This window comes from Sebastes fasciatus, chromosome 18 (genome assembly GCF_043250625.1).
Source record: "Sebastes fasciatus isolate fSebFas1 chromosome 18, fSebFas1.pri, whole genome shotgun sequence".
In the NCBI taxonomy this organism is placed as follows: Eukaryota; Metazoa; Chordata; class Actinopteri; order Perciformes; family Sebastidae; genus Sebastes; species Sebastes fasciatus.
Window position 1 is genome coordinate 29163860 of NC_133812.1, and position 21048 is coordinate 29184907.

At 41.0% G+C, this 21048-nt stretch overlaps 2 protein-coding genes across 3 annotated transcripts in view; one reads left to right on the forward strand and one right to left on the reverse strand.

The window, feature by feature from the left end:
• The window catches only part of LOC141756696 (fatty acyl-CoA hydrolase precursor, medium chain-like), a 53467-nt gene extending 51429 nt beyond the window's left edge, over nt 1-2038 (forward strand). For both annotated transcript variants that reach the window (XM_074616684.1, XM_074616682.1), the window contains 6 exons: nt 6-149; nt 231-308; nt 395-542; nt 633-782; nt 869-941; nt 1431-2038. In XM_074616684.1, coding sequence (XP_074472785.1) covers nt 6-149; nt 231-308; nt 395-542; nt 633-782; nt 869-941; nt 1431-1617 — 780 coding nt within the window. In that variant the 3' untranslated portion in view covers nt 1618-2038. The remainder of the gene's footprint in view (nt 1-5; nt 150-230; nt 309-394; nt 543-632; nt 783-868; nt 942-1430) is intronic.
• Nucleotides 1-21048, reverse strand: part of LOC141756615 (connector enhancer of kinase suppressor of ras 3-like) — a 54026-nt gene that overhangs the window by 13560 nt on the left and 19418 nt on the right. Inside the window, exons 3-14 of the mRNA XM_074616476.1 lie at nt 19455-19657; nt 18730-18817; nt 16157-16198; nt 12481-12600; nt 12039-12098; nt 11869-11937; nt 11534-11683; nt 8964-9082; nt 8622-8806; nt 8400-8480; nt 6504-6808; nt 2310-2494 (exon numbers count right to left, since the gene is read on the reverse strand). Of these exons, the coding sequence (XP_074472577.1) occupies nt 2310-2494; nt 6504-6808; nt 8400-8480; nt 8622-8806; nt 8964-9082; nt 11534-11683; nt 11869-11937; nt 12039-12098; nt 12481-12600; nt 16157-16198; nt 18730-18817; nt 19455-19657 (1607 nt within the window). The remainder of the gene's footprint in view (nt 1-2309; nt 2495-6503; nt 6809-8399; nt 8481-8621; nt 8807-8963; nt 9083-11533; nt 11684-11868; nt 11938-12038; nt 12099-12480; nt 12601-16156; nt 16199-18729; nt 18818-19454; nt 19658-21048) is intronic.

Below are 21048 nucleotides of genomic sequence, written 5' to 3' on the forward strand. Positions count from 1 at the left end.
TTCAGGGTGAATATTTGAGAATATCTGTAAATATTGACGGACTCTTCCTGACGAAACCGGTGAACGAGTTGTTCCACAAACATCAACTACTCAAAGTCCCGTATCTGACCGGCATCAATAATCATGAAGGCGGCTGGATGCTTACTGCTGTACGTGTGAATACTGCTGAAATGTATGTGACTGAAGTTTAGTTCTTGTTCATGTCTGAACTGTTCATCGTCTTCCTTCAGTTCTTTGCTCCTGCGAACTGGACCGAGGGAATGGACCGGGAGCACGTCGTGAACATGCTGTACATGTTCTACCCTAACGTAAGGCCGACAGTGCTGAACATCACTCATCACTCTGCCACATCATGTTCACACTTATCTGACCATGTGTTGCTCATCCTCTCCAGCCTGAAGATGCGATCCTCAGAGATCTGGTGTTAGAAGAATATATCGGAACCGGTGAGGATCGTCTGAAAAACAGAGACGGGTTCACTGAGGTGATCGGAGACATGATGTTCTTCATCCCAGCCATTAGGGCTGCTAACGCCCACAGAGGTATCTTATTTACACAACATTATACAAATCTATTTAAGAGCCATTGTTATATCGAGATGTAACGAGATAGTTCTGTTCGTCCACGACTAGATGCAGGTGCTCCTGTGTACCTGTACGAGTTCCAGCATTCTCTCAAATTACTGCAGAAGAAAAGGCCGAGCTTTGTTCGGAGTGACCACGGAGATGAAGTATTTTCAGTGTTAGGACTCTGCTTCACAACTACCCATGTCAAATTAGGCAGTAAGTGCAATATAAAAAGCACTAGTTCAACAGACCACCAGAGATCTGGGTTTTCTCTGCGTTTTACAAGATTACCTTTATTTTAGATGCATGCAATGAAGAGGAGGAACAGATGGGCAGAACCATGATGAGCTACTGGGGCAACTTTGCTCGCACAGGGTAGGAACTCAAGTTATTATACCATAGGCTGTATATAAAGATGGACGACATGACAGCTCCCCCTGGTGGCTGGCTGCAGTATAGCTCATAAACCCCGCCCCTCCATGTTAGCGGATGGGACATGGGTCAAACTAAAAAGTCAAAGTACACGTCAGATACATTTTTCCCAAAGATGGTTTCTGTAATTTTAGGTATTTGTTATCACGCTGATGTTTGTTCAAGTGTTCATTTTTCTGATAAATTTGGTTTTAATAGAGAACTGCAGGGATGACGTATTTTTGTAGACAAAAACCCCAATGGGATTGTTCCATTGGGTTTTGGATTATTGCAGAAAATAAAATGACGTCAAAGCCTCAAGATGGCAGCTCCTGTATCCGGGATATTTTGGTTTCACTTTTGTTTAGTGGGAGGAAGTGGAGACGCGTCATCCATCTTTATATTATACACATGGAGATAAGACTGGGTTATGATTTATAACTGTGTGTGTAGGAGTCCTAATGGGGACAGCCTGGTCCACTGGCCAAAGTACGGAGCAGAAGGAGACTACCTGTCTATAGATTCAAAGGAGCAGATGACGGGTCAGCACCTGAAGAAGGACCGGTTCGTCCTCGTCACTCAGACTCTACCGGAGAAGAGCCGACAACACATGGAGAAGGCGGAGCGCAACGAGCTGTAAAACAATCACCTCGCCTTTCTCCTTTTTATTGATTCCATCTTTAACCAAAAAACAAGTCAGTCAAAAATGTATGTGATGATGATAATAATAATTTAACAAATTGAAGTACTTTTGTAATACTTTTTGTAGCCTATACAAAGCAGGAGATCTTTTCAAAATGTGTCTTTAGAAGATTTTCAAATCCTACAGCTGAACTTAAAAATCTGTGTATGATGTGGCGAGTCAAAACTTAGAGTCGGGTGAATACCATGTAAGGGATAATGTACAGCGAGCCAGTCATTGTTGTGAAATATCTCCCAATCTGGGGGGTCCCCAGGTCGGGAACCAGTGCCTTAAGTCATGATACTTCTACTGTGTTTGCCCACATATTTAATATCTCCTTAATAATCTGGATTCAAATATGAAATAAAAATCCTCTGAAGCTGTTGTGTGAAACGCTTGTGTGGTATTAAAGGTTTACAAGCATGTTATCTGTATGAAATATAATCTTATAGCAACTTGTAATCTTTAAAGAACCAGTGTGTAACAATTGGGGGGTCTATTGGCAGAAATGGAACATAATATTAATGAGCATATTTTCTTTAGTCTATAATCACCAGCGGTATATCATATTCAGCAAGTCCTCTTCACGGTTGCAAACGACAATTTTGGGGCTCGTCCGGGATGCCTACATGAGCTTTCCCTGATATTACCTCTCTGGGTCAACTGTGCACAGCCAGAGACCAGGTCCTGGAGGCTCCTCTGTTGGTTCCTTTGTGCTGGATTCAAAGGTGCTGCTGTGCTCAATGCGTGGCCTTTTGACAGGGGTTGACGTGAGGAATGGTAGTTGGGGGTTGGCGCCAACATTGTTCATGGAGCAGCCCAAGAGGTTGAATCGCTAACGTTAAACAACGTACAAATAAAAGATGCACAACTGTAAGACACGTGGCAGGTGGATAATGGAAAGCTATTGCTAACGTTATAACAACAAACCCTTTGAATATTGCATGTAAGCCAAGTAGCCTACATTATTTTTAAGTTAGCCTAAAGCTACTTACTCTTAAAGTAGGAGAGGCCCTGATGGTCAGGGAGAGAGAGACAAGATCCATCGTACGCTCTGTGAAGCAGTCTGCTGTAAAATGCCTTAGCCATAATCTGAAGCTGTCACAGATACCAAAGTGAATAAATTCAAACCAGAGGACCCATAACTTAGTTATATTGGGCGAAATGGAACAAAGTTTGAGGTTGTGAACACCCAAAGACACGCCAACGTACCATACTGTTGCTAGATCATACGGGAAACCAACACCATATTCCTCAGTCCTATTATGCGATACGTGCAATACGTTATTACAAATAATATTTAAACAAGCTATGAGTAAAAACATAAATGAATGGCATACCTTGACGCTTCGCTAAGTCCCGCCCCTTGTACGCAGACTGGCCAATGATAGTGTAGCATCAGTCAGCTCCGACTGGCTCTGCTTCAATCGTTTCAGATGTTCGTCATTTTCAGGCTGGTCATGGTTAAATATTTACACGTCGTGTACATGCATCTTTCAGTAAACACTAGATTTCTCTAGTCCTTTATCAACATTAGTGTACTTGATGGAAAGCTGAAATCTTTCAAAATAAATTGCACTTTATTTTTTATATTTTTCACAAGTTACAAAGCATCACAGAGGCATCATACTGCAGAGCTCTGGAACAAATGAAGAATGAAACCAGTTAAACTAAGAGACTCTTACAAAATACTTAACAGGACAAAACTGACTCTTATTTGCATGTAGTTTGGCAAAACAAACAGGATCGTCAAAAATGTAGAAATCTGGAAAAACATTAAATTGATGAATTTTCCCCTTAAAGTGAGACTGTAACTTTCGCTGTACAGCGACAATTGTGGCCACAAGTGGTAATTACAGGATGATAACATGATGTATTTTCCTACATTTCCCATGATTCCTTTCAGCCATCTTTAGGTGACCCAACTGAAAGCCAAATGGGATCATATGCAGAAAATAAAATCAGGAAACTGAGTAGTTATGGTAACGTAAAGTAACGGTGTTTTAGTGCTTATAAATTAAACTTTTTATTTGTAAAATGAAGAATTTTATATTTCTTCTAAAACTTACATCGTCTCACTTTAAATAGAAATGTTATGTTCAGAAACCAAAAATCAGATATTAGAGAAATAGTTTTTTTTTTCACTTATTTGCACATTTGTATCCAGTAAAGAACCTGCAAGGTCGCCTCTGAGATATTTACAGTTTCACTTACTTGATAATCTTTAGCTTTCGTAGCTCTTGCATAATGTTTGTTAGTATTAAGGCACCGAACATGAACCAGAAACACTCTTTACAAAAGAAAAAGACCTTTGAGGAAACTTAAGGAGCTCCTCGGATTGTAAACATCAGAGGATCCCAAACGGTTCCCTGAGGAACTCCATCAGAACGGTTTTCATAATGGTACATGAAGAAACCTCAAACACACTGGAGTTCTTCAGAGAACATTTAGAGGAACCACTGAGGTTGTTATTATGCTGGATCCAAGTCACACGAGTAAAGCCAGGCGAAAATTGACTTGGCTCTTGGTGTGAACACAGTGTTAGAGTGCAGTAAGCCTCACCTGAAATACTTAACATCAGTTAGTTTTACCTGAAATTTTAAGCAGCTTCCAGCATCAAAGTATCTGTAAGTCAAACGACGGCAGCAGCAGTTTTCAGAACGAACTCAAGTGCAGGTTTGAGATTTAACATTTAAGGTAAAATCTCTAAAAGAACAACACAACGTTTTGGAATTTAACACTTAAATTTCACTCTAAAACTAAAATATCAGCAAAATCAGAGAACATTTTCTCTTCAGCTTGAACTGCGAGGGTTCATGAGTTCTTCAGTTTGAGTCCATCAAAACAATTTAACTCAGATTTTATACAATTTTTATACTATGAACTGTTACAGGAGGACATCTTTTAGTTTTTTATATACAATGGCTGCATCCGAAATCTCATACTGTGTACTAAATACCCTATATGTGTACTATTGTTCAGTATACTTTTGTGTGAATAAACAGGCGCTGAGCAGTAATTTACGTCGTCACCTCCTGAGAGCCTCCTCGCCGGTTGGAGACAAGTAACCATGGTAACCCGTGCCAACATCATGTGATCAAAACAAGGATTGTGAGAATCAAAGTCTGAATTAATTTAAAATATAAATTACGCCTAGCAATGTGAAATCTTATACTTACAGTTAAATCAAAGAGTTATTGATGTTACAGAGCTGTCGGTCAACGTCTGTTATGAACGTCGTCGTCACTACCGCATCGCATTGTGGGATATTTATGCCGCCGTAGTCTCCAGCGTTGCATACTGTAATATTTCACCAGAAATAGTATGTAATTCGCGAACTATTGGTTTAATATTAAGGTTTCGGACATACTAAAATATCTCACATACTGTTTTAGCCTAATAAAGAGCATGTTAGTATGACATTTCGGACGCAACCTTTAATTTTAAGACTGCTTTCTTAAAAATGCACGCAAGTCATAAAAACCCTGATGGTAAACATTTTATCAATGATGTTATTTACCATGCTTCCTTTGACTGCTAAGGCATTTTGTTACTGTATTTTTAAAACTATCATTAAATCATTTCTCCTCAAAAACAAGTTTATATTGTAATTAATGTTGTAACAAGACTTTTGTGAAGTGTCAGAAATATTGAGTAACAACGTTGAGTATTTCTTTCTTGTATTTTTACCTTCTCTTAAAGTGAAAAGCACATCTCTGCAGTGATAAAATAAAAACATATTTACAGATAAAGATACGAGAGGCACCAGCGGCTCCTGAGACTCGACGCAGCAGCTCTGATGTTTAGAAATGCTTCATCATTTTTAAACTAGAAATACACTGAAGTTTGATTATTTGCTCTGTGAATCTGAACTTGTCAGGTGAATGTCAAGGCCTTCAATAGTTTAGATTTACTGATTCTATTTCTGTTTATTGATTCTTGTCGTATAAACTTGAGCTAAAGACGGCAAAATCTGTTGAAAACAAAAACCAGCATCATTTTCAGCAGATTCAGGCTGCCGTACACAGACATTATGAGGTATATTTGAGGGGTTAAAAGGCCCAAAATAACAAAAGTAGAACTATTTTCTGTTTCCATAAACAAGCTGAATGTTTTCCAACTGTTTTCCCTGAGTCTTACGTCCTGTATGGAAGCTCAGCAGGTCCAAACTTTATTTTTTATATTAGAAACTGGTTCAAAGTCAGAACTGGTTTGGATATTTTAATAAAGTGTTACCAACTATTTTTAGTTAAGTGCACAATTTGGATGTTTTACTTTTGTAAACTCAGCATCACTGATGGATGTGTAACCTGACCACACAGAGTTCACCTGGTGCCAAGTTCAACCACTGGAGGTCAGCAAACACAACATCTTCAAAGTTTGTTCTTTAGAAGTAGAAAATGTGAGTAAACAGGTGTCAGAGTGGGAGAGATGATCGGCTCCACCGGCCAAACAGAGCTACAATTTAATAAAATGTTCTATTATAAATTATTTTAATGGGAAATTAAACTGACAAGCATCAACATGGAATCTCTAGTAAGATGTTCATGGTGATAACTGACATGAAAAAGAAGAGCTGTGACTAACCTGTCCTGGTCAGAAAAACGACTGACTGCTGCTCTGTGATGTCTTTTTCTTCTTTGCTTTGACTTTTTAAAATCTCCTCCACCATAAAATCTTTGTATCATGTCTGCTGGATTTCACTGTTAAAACTATTTGCTGAAGGCTTTGAGCTTTTAAAAAGCATCCTGAGGATCAGGCTGAGAGTCGAGGACCTCCTGTAGGAGCCACATGATGAGCAGAATGTGTCATGTCTGATAAAACGTGTGTTGAGACGTCCGTCAGTGGCTGAGCAGCCGGAGACGAGCCAGCCAGCCTCCGAGCAGCGACGTCGACGGTTTCGTTACAGGCAGAGGAGGAGAAACAGCGGCAGAGGAGGAGGAGGCGGCAGGCTTCTTGGACGCTGCTTCCTGGTAAGGGATGGTGGCGCTGTTGTGCAGGTTGGCGTTGATGAAGCACTGGCTGCCTCTGATGTGGTCGACGCCGCGGACAGACGGGTGTCCTCGGTACGGCAGAGGGAAACACGGCTCCTCCTCCGTGATGGTGCTGATTCCCTCGTTACTCAGATATCTGTGCAGGATGTCCTGACCTGTTCAGGAGACCAGACGGGAGCAATGAGGAAACAACGAGGAAACAACGAGGAAACAATGAGGAAACAATGAAGAAAAAACGAGGAAACAACGAGGAGGAAACAACAAGTAAAGAACGAGTAAACAATGAGGAAACAATGAGGAAACAACGAGGAGGAAACAACGAGTAAACAATGAGGAAACAACAAGTAAACAACGAGTAAACAATGAGGAAACAACAAGTAAAGAACGAGTAAACAATGAGGAAACAACGAGTAAACAATGAGGAAACAACGAGTAAACAATGAGGAAACAATGAGGAAACAATGAGGAAACAACGAGTAAACAATGAGGAAACAATGAGGAAACAACGAGGAAACAATGAGGAAACCATGAGTAAACAATGAAGAAACAATGAGGAAACAACGAGTAAACAATGAGGAAACAATGAGGAAACAATGAGGAAACCATGAGTAAACAATGAAGAAACAATGAGGAAACAACGAGTAAACAACGAGGAAACAACGAGGAAACAATGAGGAAACCATGAGGAAACAATGAGGAAACAACGAGGAAACAATGAGGAAACCATGAGTAAACAATGAAGAAACAATGAGGAAACAACGAGTAAACAACGAGGAAACAACGAGGAAACAACGAGGAAACCATGAGTAAACAATGAAGAAACAATGAGGAAACAACGAGTAAACAACGAGGAAACAACGAGGAAACAATGAGGAAACCATGAGGAAACAATGAGGAAACAATGAGGAAACAACGAGTAAACAATGAGGAAACAATGAGGAAACAACGAGGAAACAACGAGGAAAGAACGAAGAAACAATGAGGAAACAATGAGGAAACAATGAGGAAACAACGAGGAAAGAACGAAGAAACAACGAGGAAAGAACGAAGAAACAACGAGGAAACAACGAGTAAACAATGAGGAAACAATGAGGAAACAATGAGGAAACAATGAGGAAACAATGAGGAAACAACGAGGAAAGAACGAAGAAACAACGAGGAAACAATGAGGAAACAATGAGGAAACAATGAGGAAACAACGAGGAAAGAACGAAGAAACAATGAGGAAACAACGAGTAAACAATGAGTAAACAATGAGGAAACAACGAGGAAAGAACGAAGAAACAACGAGGAAACAACGTCATGTGACTTCATTCAAGAAATCACTCGTATATAAGAGTCTGTATGCACATATTAAATAGCAGTACTAAATAAAGAACTTACTAGAAGCAGACTGACATTGAGAACGTTTCAAGGTGATTGTTTTAAAGATGAAGTCACGTGTAAATGACTCAACATGACACAGCTGCCAGCAGTTCAGTTCAGTCTCTTTTGTTAAGCGTCAGTGGAAACAGTCCACCTCTTAATGTGTCTCTGTTTAACTTCCATTAACAGCCCGCTATCTCGGACAAACTGCCAAACACACATTTACATCCACACGGTCGGTTCCTCAAGGTGAAGCTCTCGGGGTTAATAATCCACGAGGTAAAAATTCAAAGCACGCGGCCCGTCCTGTCGCTGTTTGTTAACGAGGCAGACAGACGACACATTACTGATAAACGCCTGGCTGAACCAGGCGGAGCTCACCTTTCCTCCCCTTTGCCCCGGGTCTGGAGGACGGGTCCACTGAGAACGACTCCACCGGCATGGAGACAGGTCGAGGTTTACCTGCAAACCGCCCAGACACAACAACAAGTTACAATATGAGCGGAGATAAACATCTCTATCTTGTTTTGAAAGGCTGTTAAAGAGAATATTTGATGTTAATGAGGTCCTCAGAAGTATAGATGTGTGTGTGTGTGCACTCACAGCGTGTAGATGATCTCTGTCTAAGGGACACAGGGATTGATTGCTGGGGGTCAGGTGGGGGGGCGTTGATGGACGTCCTGTTGTCGTCTGTACAAGTGGAGCGTCGCCGCACGTCTGCGTCCAGACACGAGTTTGGAGACTTCGGCCTCATTTTCACTCCCGAAGACGCGTTGATGTTCCCGTCTCTTCAGAGGAACCGGACGGGAGGAGGATTAAAACTTTGAATTATTGGTTCCACGTTATAACTATGATAAACTGTATCTATTTATTATATATATATATATATATATATTTATATGATATACTGTAATCAGAGAGCTGCTGAATCGGTGAGGTACTCACAGCGGTATGTAAGGTGCTGCAGGCGGTGGAGGGACGTACAAATCCAAGACTCTCTTGCCAGGAGCGTCGGAGGTTTCTGGCTGTCGAGATCTGTAGAGACCCGGAGCTCCCTGAGACGTCTGGACACAACCACAGAAATAATCTTTCATTTAATTATGGAAACAGAACACATTTCTCAGCTGTATGTACTTCTAGTCGGTGTTTCTGTGGAGCTTTTAACAACGTCTCCGTCACACAGCAGAGGAGGTCATGATTCCTCTACAGCTTTCGGTGCTCCAGGAACCTTAACCCTAGCCCCAACACACATCAGACATCACACATCACAATGGTTTAAGACATGTTTAGTTAGTTTCACTGCAATTTACAGTTTTCTTAACGAATAAGCGTCCGGGCAGATGAAGTGTGAGAAACAGGGTTACAGGGTGGAAGGTGTATTTCTTGCTTTATTTATTTATTTGTTTATTTGTTACCTCAATGCAGAAAATGAGGAAGGGCGACACCGGCATTTCTTTTTTTTAAAGGGCGACCAGCGCCCCCCAGAAGGTGGCGCCCTAGGCGACCGCCTGTATGTCCTTTATTAAGACGGCCCTGAAGGAGGGAATGATCCCTCAAGCCCTTGTGCCTCACTTTAAAACAAGTTGCTCTGATGTCCTTACAGGTTGTATATTAATATTAATTTCCACTTTTCATGAGTTAAATATTTTAACCAACATCAGTCCTGATCATAAATACCACATATTTATTATTCTCTGTATGCTGAATGCCGGGGGGATTATCTGGTGGAAAATAGTAAAAACTACAATGTTGAGGCCAGGGCTCGAGACTGGATGTGTGATTTTATGCTGAAATGGCTGAAGGATCAAAAACTTTGGTTTTAATGGGTTTCATTGAGGACATTTTTGTCCTTAAGGGTCTCACAGTCTGTATTTTGGCTATATAATATATTATAGACTTATTATAGACTTATTATAGGAGCTGAGATTGAACTTAAAAAATTCGAAATACATAAATAACTAAAACTTAATGCATGTTATGTGCATTAACGCGGCCAAATGATTGAAAAACAAAACATTATCAAGCCCAAAACGCCCCCCCCCCAGTGAGGTTAATGGTGTTTCTCATAAAACAGAAGTAAGACGTTCCAGCTGGAGACGAGAAACAGCCGACGGAGCTTTTCGGTTTCCTTCCTCCTGAACTCCCATAAACAGGAACTTCACTCAGCTCCTTTTCTGCTTCTACTGAAAGAAGAAACGACGTGTTCTCCTGCTGATTAAACATTTAATTAACATGAACACACACACACACACACACACACACACACACACACACACACACACACACACACACAGTCCTGCTGCCACTGACACTCACTAGAGCCCCACATGTGGATTAATCCGCCGCTGAAAATAGTCCCCAACGAATGCTCTATTTCCTCCCGTTGGTTTGATAACATCTGCAGTGAACAGCTGGTTTATGAGATTCCTTTACAGCGGAGTACCAGTAGAGGAGACGTAAGCGATGATTCAGGATGACCTTTGACCTGAACAGTAGGAGTGACGGTGAGGTAAAGACAGACTGAGATTAGAGAGTGAACCGGGCTGTCGAGGGGCGTTTAAGACTCCTATCTTCCCCAAACACTCACATCCTGGACGCCTGTCAGCACTAAACCCTGGAGGCCGTTTGGTGAAGTCAGAACCGTCACATTGTGGAGCGACGAATGAGTCACCTTCTAAAGATGTCTGACATCAACGCAGCCGACGGTTGAGCCGTTTCCTTTCCTCGATTGTTCCAGGAAGAAGGCAAGAAGGGATCCATTGTTCCCACACACCTCAATGGAGCAGCAGACTGGGAGGCTGCTGGGTTTGCTGGTTACAGAAACTAGCAGACTGGGAGGCTGCTGGGTTTGCTGGTTACAGAAACTAGCAGACTGGGAGGTTGCTGGGTTTACTTGTTACAGAAACTAGCAGACTGGGAGGCTGCTGGGTTTACTGGTTACAGAAACTAGCAGACTGGGAGGCTGCTGGGTTTACTGGTTACAGAAACTAGCAGACTGGGAGGCTGCTGGGTTTACTGGTTACAGAAACTAGCAGACTGAGAGGCTGCTGGGTTTACTGGTTACAGAAACTAGCAGACTGGGAGGTTGCTGGGTTTACTGGTTACAGAAACTAGCAGACTGGGAGGCTGCTGGGTTTACTGGTTACAAAAACTAGCAGACTGGGAGGCTGCTGGGTTTACTGGTTACAGAAACTAGCAGACTGGGAGGCTGCTGGGTTTACTGGTTACAGAAACTAGCAGACTGGGAGGTTGCTGGGTTTACTGGTTGACTACTACATTTCTGGTAAGGTGACATCCGTAGCAGCTCATGTTTTTTGCTCCACAACCACAGAACAACCTCCTGCTGCTCGTATGTCTTTTAGAGAATGATAATAAAAGAATCAGGAGGAAGGAGGACAAGAAGAAGCTGGTTGGATTTCAGAGTCTTGGATGTTTAGACGTGTCGTACCGACGGGTGTCGTTCCGACTGTGTGGTACCGACAGGTGTCGTACTGACAGGTGTCGGGGCAGCTCACCTGTATGAGCGGCGGCCTCCAGCGCAGGTTCTTCAGCGGAGCGGGCGCGAAGCCAGCGGTCATTCCGGACGGCCTCTTCTTCACCACCAGGACGACGCCTCCAGACTCCGCCCTCAGCTTCTCCACCAGATGCTTCAACTGCCAGCCCACCTGGACCAATCACAGAGCAGAACTCTTGAGCGGTACTGAACACTGCAACGTATCCTCACACGACGGTTCGTATGATATCTTACAAAAAGTTATTCATTATTTTTTCGTGCGTTTTCCTACGAATGTCCAGCAACAGGTGACACACGTGTCAATTTACACTCCGGTCTTGAGGACTTTGGACTCACCACGGTCTGTTGGTTGACCTGAACGACTTCGTCTCCAGCGTGAATCCTCTGAGTTTTATCTGCAGGAGACTGAAGAGCAGAATCACAGAGTTTTACTCTCATTAGAAGGTAAACCGAAGACACTAAATGTCTTTTCTCTTCTCCAGTCCTGAAAACAGCAGCACACTCACATTCTCTGTAGTTCCTGTGATGACGTGAAGCCCGTCGTAGGTGGACTTGATGTAAATACCCTGAAAGATAAAACACATGTAATGAACTCAGTGTTTGAGAAGGTATATATATATATATATATATATATATATATGAATCTTATCTATATAAATAACTTCACGTGGTTTCTCTACAGTTCCTCACTGCTGCTGCTGCGGTGGTTTATTTGTTTGGACCTACATGTGTTTCTGTTTTGGACTCGGTGCTGATTGTGGTTCATGTTGCAGCACTTAAATACCTGTTGGTGTTTCTCGGGGAAGTCGGGTTGAATTGTGGGTTTTCTTCTTTTACAGAGCTTGTTACTAACAGTACGTGACAGTGACGTCCCTCTGATACGGTCTGAACATAAATGATGTAATATTCTTTAGTTTCATGCTGTTTTATGGTGTTTTCAGAGCTCACCAGTCCTTCGCCAGGCTTCACGTTGGTGATGTGCACCTCCTCCAGACAGGACAGCTCGCTCTTTGAGGGGTCAGAGGTCGCCTGGACCGTGTTCTCGCAGACGCCCGTCAGAGCTCGGGACTGAAACAAAATACAGACAACTCAAGGTCAACGGCTGTTTCACTCAAACTGCAGTTTAATTCCCCAAAAGAAGATAAAGTTACACATCGAGCTGAAACGATTAGTTGATTAATCGATTAGATGATTGACAGAAAATTAATCAACATGTATTTTTTATATTTAATTAATCATTTAGGTCATTTTTTCAATCAAAAATACCAAATATTTGATGCTTCCAGGTTCTCAAAATAATTTATATATAATTAATAAAAGAGAATTTGTTACTTTTTTTGGTCTTCTGTGAACTTTTTTTTTACATTTTATTTATTGACTCAATTAATCCATAAATGTAATTTACAAACTCATTCCATCTTACAATATAAATGAATAAGACAAAGAACATGCCATAACATGATCATGTAAATCCAATCGCAGTATTTTTATGTGAGGGGAAACGAAAAAAATAAATAAAAATGAAATAAAAGCAAGGACAAACAGACAGAATAATAATAATAATAATAATAATAATAATAATAATAATAATAATAAAACAAGTGAGGAGAAAATAAATTCATTAAAATAATAATAATTATGATTCAAAAAAGGAAATATGTTATATTTAGATAAAATAAATACTAACAAATTAAAAGGTAGATGAAAGCTGAGACAGTAATAGAGAGGAGGGGCTAAAGAGTATTTAATCATCATAATAGTTCTTCTTATTCTGCCTAATAATAAAAATATACTTCCCCACAGGCCAAATAAGAGAGAGAGGGAGAGAAAAATAAGATAAATGGGCTTGGTCTTCTGTAAAAAATAATATTTTTCGTTAAGAAAAACAAACATTTTGAATACTGATGAAGACTTTCTTGTTATGTTTTTAGACTTATTAATTAATAAAAAAAAAATCTGCAGATGAATCAATAATGAAAATAATTGTTAGTTGCAGCCCTAACAACTCACATATGTGACATTACTTGAATAAAACTCATCAAACAGACTCAGAACAGATCTCATGATGAGGTGGTGGAATCAATGTCAATTTTTATGCATGTATTATACACATTTATTTATATTTTTTATCACCTTTACTATTTTATTATTATTGATATGTTCTGTGATGTTCTGTTTTAAGAGTTAACTTAATGTTTCTTTTGCTTCATTTATGCACTTTGTAAAGTGCTATATTAAAAAAAATATTAATATTATTATATTATTATTTTTAGGATAAAAATAATAAAAGTAATGTTGCATCCCTCGTTCATTTGGCTTCTAATTGTACTGAAACTCTTCACATTATTCATTATTTATTCTATAACTCTTCACGTTATTTGTACTTCCTCAGCGAGTTTCACAGCTTCAGGCATCAAACACATTTCTAAAAGTCAGGAGAGGAAGTCCTTGGCCTCGTGCCAGTTTCTATCTCCTATATGATGACAAAGCGTCCGTTCTGATGAGTCTAAAATGCTGAGTCACTACCTGCTGTGGCCCTAAAGCCGCCTGTCCCTGACCTTTGACCTCTGTGTGGAAAAGGAAGAGAATAAATAGACTTCTGAACCCCTCAGAGATCAGAGCAGCATCACATACATGTTACATAACTGTTGGTTATGTTGAAATAGACAGGAGGATCTAGCTGGAGCCGGAGGCTGGAACTCATATTATCTCCATACTGACGAGACACCCTGAAGCCCCGCGGGGGGCCGAGGTCATGGGAAACATACAAAAACATGCTTCTTTTCCTCTTGATTTGAATATTTTGATGATCCATAGATTGTTTCTGACGAGCTGACGAGCTCGTCTTTGGGTGGAGAACAGTCTAACACTACTTTTACACAACTGAATACACAAAACTGTACAGCTGTCAAAGCTTTAAACCACACAGAGAGTGAGTTGTTGGTTTTGTTCTCAGGCTCTCCTGCTACTTTATCTATCGTTGCAGTGTTTCCCTCTTTGTCACCTGGACAAACAAACTGAAGCAAAACCTTCACCTTCACTGAGACGCCTCGTTAGGAGACAGAAAGACTATAAAAAACTACAGGAAAAGAAAAGATAACAAGATATCTCACACCATATTAAAGCACACAAATATACCTTCATGTGTGTTTACCATCATGTCAAATGAAGGGTTAAACAGAGAAGGCCTACTGATCCTGATCTGAGTCCAGTCCCTTTTCTTTATAATACAGTTGCACCGTAGATTCTTACAGTACACCAACATTAGATTTAGAAGTTATAGCCTGTGTTTCTGCAGTATTGTGTGTAATATCTGTGGAGTGGAGTGTGGATCTGATGTGAAGCTTTCAATTAACAGCAGCACTTTACAGTTATTGGTAAATTTAACCCTCTGAAACCCACAATAGACCAGTTTTAGTCTTCTTTAGGGGGGTACAGGGGGTCTTTAGGGGGAGATAGCAGGTCAACAGTAGATGTCACATAGAAGTGGTGTACATCATCTGAAAGCTGGAACCTAAAGGTTGATTTGAGATGCAGCTCAGCACTGTGTGTCAAGCTCTTCTAGTCATAAATCAGAAATATACATGAATGAATGAATGAATTAATTAATTAATTGATTAACTAAAATAAATAGTAAAATGTAGAAGGGTTTAGAACATGATGATAGAAGTATATGATGGCTATCTCCATGCTCTATTATGTCTCAGAAGTTGTTGCAGCAATTTTGGGGTTGATACCATTTGTTTCACAGATTTGGTGCTAAATTTAACCATTTTTTACCACTGGAGAATTAATAAAAATGATCAATAATCCCTCCAGAATACCACATTAAGACACCAAGACCTTGAGGAACACTATAGAAAAAGCCACGCTGTGATTTGGGATCAAAAACTTTAGATTTTTGTTTCCTGCCGGTGCCGGTGCGAAACATGAACGCTGAGGCAAGTCAGGTAATTGCAAAATTACCACGCGCAGCTGTTCACTGCGTACTCCAGTGTGACTGCTCTTCAACAGAAGGCTATTGTTTTTTGATAACCCCTAAATAAATAAAACAAATGTATTGGGGGAAGTAAAAACTGAATTTGGACATATAGATTTCTAAAAAACATGATGTTGAACACTGCCAACCATTCTAAAGCTCAATAATCAAAATGTTCTATCTCATTTGTTGGCAGCTTTTTGATGATCTTTAAAGACACTATGTGACTTATCGTCTGCAGAACACTCACAAGGAAGCAGGACGTAGCTTTAGTGGTTTTCAACACAGTGTTGATTCATGCACATACAGTAAAGCCTGAGGTCTCATTAGAGGAGACTCAGAGGGTCAAGAGGTCACACTAGAAGGTGGTCAGGAGGAAACGGGATTTCACTTCAGCCGATTCAGGATTCTGGGAACAACAGGACGACCAACAGGAAGTGTTATCTAAGACAGGAAGTGGACGGTCCTGAGCTGAATAAACAAACCTGCAGATTCAAACGCACACTAACAGTGAACGCCACGGGACGCTCTGTGCGAGACAGGAAGAGGAAACGTGTGCTCGCTCACTCTGAGTGTGTGTGTGTGTGTTTCCGATCAGCATCTCCAAACATCCAAACCAGAGGGAAAAGGAGCAGCAGTACTCACCACTTCCAGAATCTTCTCCTCGATCTCATAAACAGTGCAGTCCTGTAATTAAAGAGACAGACACAAAGACTGACTGACTGACTGATGGACGTCACGCTGCAAAAAACTCACACTTCAATCCTAAAAAAAAACTTCCAAACATCTGCATTTACATCCAGATGTGAACTATTCTGCCCATGAAATAAGACGACTCCTACTTTAAGCCGCTAGTTTCAGTTCGTCTTTATAGTCAAATTAATAGTGTGATGTGATTTATTCTAGATCTTGCCCTCTGATTTTGTGCTTTTATTTTGAAAAGTGATAGGACAAGACAATAAGAAAGTCACATGATTCAACTCTTTGACCCCCACAGACTCTGGTTTCAAACTAACAGACTTTAGATTTGAGTCTACATCATGAAGATTAAGTCAAAATAAATGAGATTTGGTTTTCTCCATCAGAGTTATATATACCTGACAGTGTACGACATTTAGACAATAATGTAGGGAGATAAAATAAAAAGAAAACCACTTAGTCAGGGTAAGGAAAGACGTCGTGCTTGGGCTTAAAATAAATACGTAAACTAAGTAAAACACGTACGGAAACAACGTAACACAACTACGGAAAACACGTCACAAACATCAATAAAAAACATGTGACGATCGTCACGAATGTCACGGACAAACGTCACTAACGTAAGTTACAAACAAAACACTGGTGTGTTAGTTGGGTGCAATATAAAATATACTGTAGCTATAGTGAAAAACAAACAACAGGGAGAATAGAGACGGTGACTGGAGATATCTTATGGGGAATTCAAAGGGAATATTGGGAACATTGGAGTCAGAAAGTATTGAGAGACGCATTTATGGTTTCTGTATAATATAAAATAATGCCAGCCTTTTCCTTTAATTAGGCTTTTTTGTACTACATCACATTCAATATACAGACACCGACCAGAAACAAACTGAATACAAAATAAATGTTAAGCTTGTTTTATAAAAGCCCATCGTGTGAAATGAGACAGCGTTCCTTTCCAGACGTCAGTCTGTGTGAAGAACTGAGTGAGTAAACAGAGAAGAAGAAGAGGAGAAAGGAATCAGCGGGAAAACAAATATTTGAGAAATGACAGCCTGCAGGAGAGAAACCAGAAGGAGGGACGGCGAACGCCTCCCAGAGACACCGAGAGGATTCCTCCTGCGGTCGGTTAAATAACAGCTCCCTGCTAACGGGCTGACGGGATGATTGCATGACGGCGCGGCGCGGCGACGCCTCAACGCTGCACAAAACGCTGCAGTCACATGGAGGGAGGGGACACGCTGCAAAAAATATCCAACTAAAAAACTGCTTTTCAAATTTCACCTGGGCTTTTATTTTTTATTAGGAATCATCTGCTTTATTTTAAAACTCAAAAAAGTATTTTAAACCCAGTAAAACAATCACACCTTTCCACTAAATGACTCGTAAAGAACGTCTCATAAAAGCTGTTGTGTTTACGGCCATGTTCAGACAACCTAACCACAAGTTTTAAGACTTTCATTGGCTAAAGCAGCTAGTAGTTGTTAATCTTACAGTCTTTAATGCACATTTTTAGATCATAATTTACAGTCTTTAATGCACATTTCTAGATTATAATTTAGTCTTTAATGCACATTTCTGCACATTTTTAGATTATAATTTACAGTGTTTAATGCACATTTTAGATTATAATTTACAGTGTTTAATATATGGCTGCACGGTGGTGCAGTGGTTAGCACTGGCGCCTCACAGCTAGAGGGTTGCAGGTTCAAATCTGGCTTGGTGCCCTTCTGTGTGGAGTTTGCATGTTCTCCCCGTGTTAGCGTGGGTTTTCTCCGGGTACTCCGGTTTCCTCCCACAGTCCAAAGACATGCAGGTTAGGTTAATTGTTGACTCTAAATTGCCCGTAGGTGTGAATGTGAGTGTGAATGGTTGTCTGTCTCTATGTGTCAGCCCTGTGATGGACTGGCGACCTGTCCAGGGTGTACCCCGCCTTCGCCCAATGTCGGCTGGGATCGGCTCCAGCCCCCCCGCGACCCCTAACGGGATAAGCGGTTGCAGATGAGGATGAGGATGAGGAGGATGAGTGTTTAATATATCTGTCACTTTATGTACATATTATAATATGTAAATATCTGTCACTGTATATATAAATCCTCCCCGGTGTATATACAGTATATAGACATACTGTACATAATCATCCAGTTCACGTACTGTTTGTCCATCCAGTATTTTTTTCTTTGCACTGTTTGTATTGTTTACTCCCAAACACATGACTTAATCAAATATCAAATATGATGATGAACAGAAGATTAAGAAGTTAAAATATAAAAACTGTTTCTTGTTCTTGCTTGTTTTGGTAAAACTGATATCTGAAAGAGGATCGTCACCAAAAGGACTTTGTACATGTAAACAGAAGTTATCTGGTTCATCATCATCATCATCATCATCATCAAAGCAGTGAGATTAAACCGTCTCGGGGGTCCAACATGAGAAGTCATGACCCTCTCTCCGTCTCTGATGTCCCTTTAGATGCTGCTGATGAGAAGGTTTAAGGATGTTTGAGCCTCACTGACCTTCTGGACGGTGGAGGTGAGCTCCAGGCACAGCTGGATGATTCTGCTTTTGGTGGAGGTGAAGTCGTTGGCGCTCGTCAGAGGAGTCCTGAAAACAGAGAGAATATAGGTTTTATTACAGCGAGGTGACCTGATGCTGATACTGTCATGAGTCTGTAAGGTCTGGTTCTGATAGAAGGTTCTGTTTCAGTTGACCAAATGCATCCCATTGCAGATTGTGAACAGTAATTAGACGTTGTGCCTTCACAGCCAACAAACGGTGATCACACGTTATCTCAAGTTTTCGTTTGATATTTACAAATGTAGAAATCTGAACATAATTAGATTCTAAATGATCTGGATTTGATACCAGATTCAGGTTGAACCTTGGCTCAGGTGTGTGTGTTTGTGTGTGCGTGACTTGACATGCGACAGATGTCAGGTGTGTTTTGGGCGTCAGTGCAGGAACTTGTCAGTGTTTGTGTGTAACAGCTGCAGCGATGCAGGAATGTTCTTCAAGCTGATACAAGCTGAGAAAAACCTGACAGCAGCCGGAGAGACGCATGGACAGCTGACAGATGTCTCACATGTTAACAAGGACCAGCAGCACCGAGAACTAGAGTCTGGTATAAAGTCTACCTGTCCAGAGAGACGCATGGACAGCTGACAGACGTCTCACATGTGAACAAGAACCAGCAGCACTGAGGACTGAATGAGTGTCAGATAACATGCGTCTAAACTCGTACCTGTCCAGCCAGGCCAGCATACTCTTGGCGGCTCCGATCAGCTCGACCACGGCGGTCAGGAACTCGTTGGAGGGCTGATGGGAGATTTTATTGTGGTAGGCGGGGTTCTTCCTGCGCTGCGACACCGAACTGTTGAGGTTGTGGTGCGCCGCTCTCATCTTCCCCACCAGAGTCTTCAGGTTGTCCTTCTCCACGCCGTAGTTCTGTCCAAAATAAATGGAGACGTGCTTCAAATACAACAGTTATAGAGCTTACATCTTAAACAATACATTACCAACATACAGAATGTTAAAGCTGCAGTGGGCAGAATTATTATTAACTAATGTCTAGTTCACACTACACCACTTTAGCTCTGATTTTCTGGTCCCCGACAAAAGCTCGCCGCTTGCACATCGGCACTCGAGCGTCATGTGTGAACTACTCAAAGACGTTCGCCGACGCTCGCCGACGCCTCGCAGACACATTCCAGACCCATTCCAGATATCTAGCATGCTAAATATCTGGACCTGTCGTGGACTCCGGCCACGAGCTCCAGCCGATGAGAGCGTGAGACACGGATTGAGGGTAAACCTGGAGGAGGAGGGGTCGCCTGTAGCAACAGGAACTGACTGAATGTGCTGCAGTCGCAACACGGAACAAAATTGTTGTTCCACCGAGAGGAATAAATAAATAGTAATAAAGTGTAGAAACGGGCTATTTCGCGAAACATGTGCCAACAACAACATCAGCAATGTGTTCCGCGTATGGTATCACGTCATTTATCGGGTATTTCTCGTGTGTTTTCGTGACAACACGTAGTTTGGAGAACTCATCTGGGATTCCTCCGGTGAAAGATCTTGTAGTGTGTGACCTCCCGTCGCTGGTCAGTCATATAAATCAGATCAGATATAAATCAGTTTTATATCTATAATGTATTCTCTATAGATATAAAACAGTTTTATATCTATAATGTATTCTCTATAGATATAAATCAGTTTTATTTCTATAATGCATTCTCTATAGATATAAATCAGTTTTACATCTATAATGTTTCCTCTCAGTCAGCTGACGGTGTGAACGCGCCGGCTTGCCGGAGGCGGCCCAGATGTTTGAGGCGTAGCGACACTCAGAGCCAACAAAAACATCTGCAGCCAAACTGACGTTCCACCTGTCGACTGACTGCACTGTAAAAAATAACAGTCATCCACCGTAATGAAACATGACACCTGACAAGAGAGTTCAAGTCATGTTTCAGCTCAAATGATCAGAGCTGTCTATCAGAAAAGAGCTCTACAATGAAGTTAGAAGTTGCGGTGAAACAGACAGTATCTGTCTCTATATCTGACTAAACACACATGTGAGTCTCACTTCAGTTCACCATAGATCCAAACAAATAATTAAAAATATAAACCTTTTGTGTTGAAAAACTGAAGAAATGCAGAAGCTGAACAGAAACTCTCCTCTAGAGCTGCACCTACTGGTTATTTTAATTATAGATTAACCTCTTCATTGTTTTTCTGATTAATCATTTAACTGTTTAGTCTATAAAATGTTCCCAGCACAGTTTCCCAGAATCCAAGGGGATGTCTTCAAATAGTTTTATGTCCGACCAACA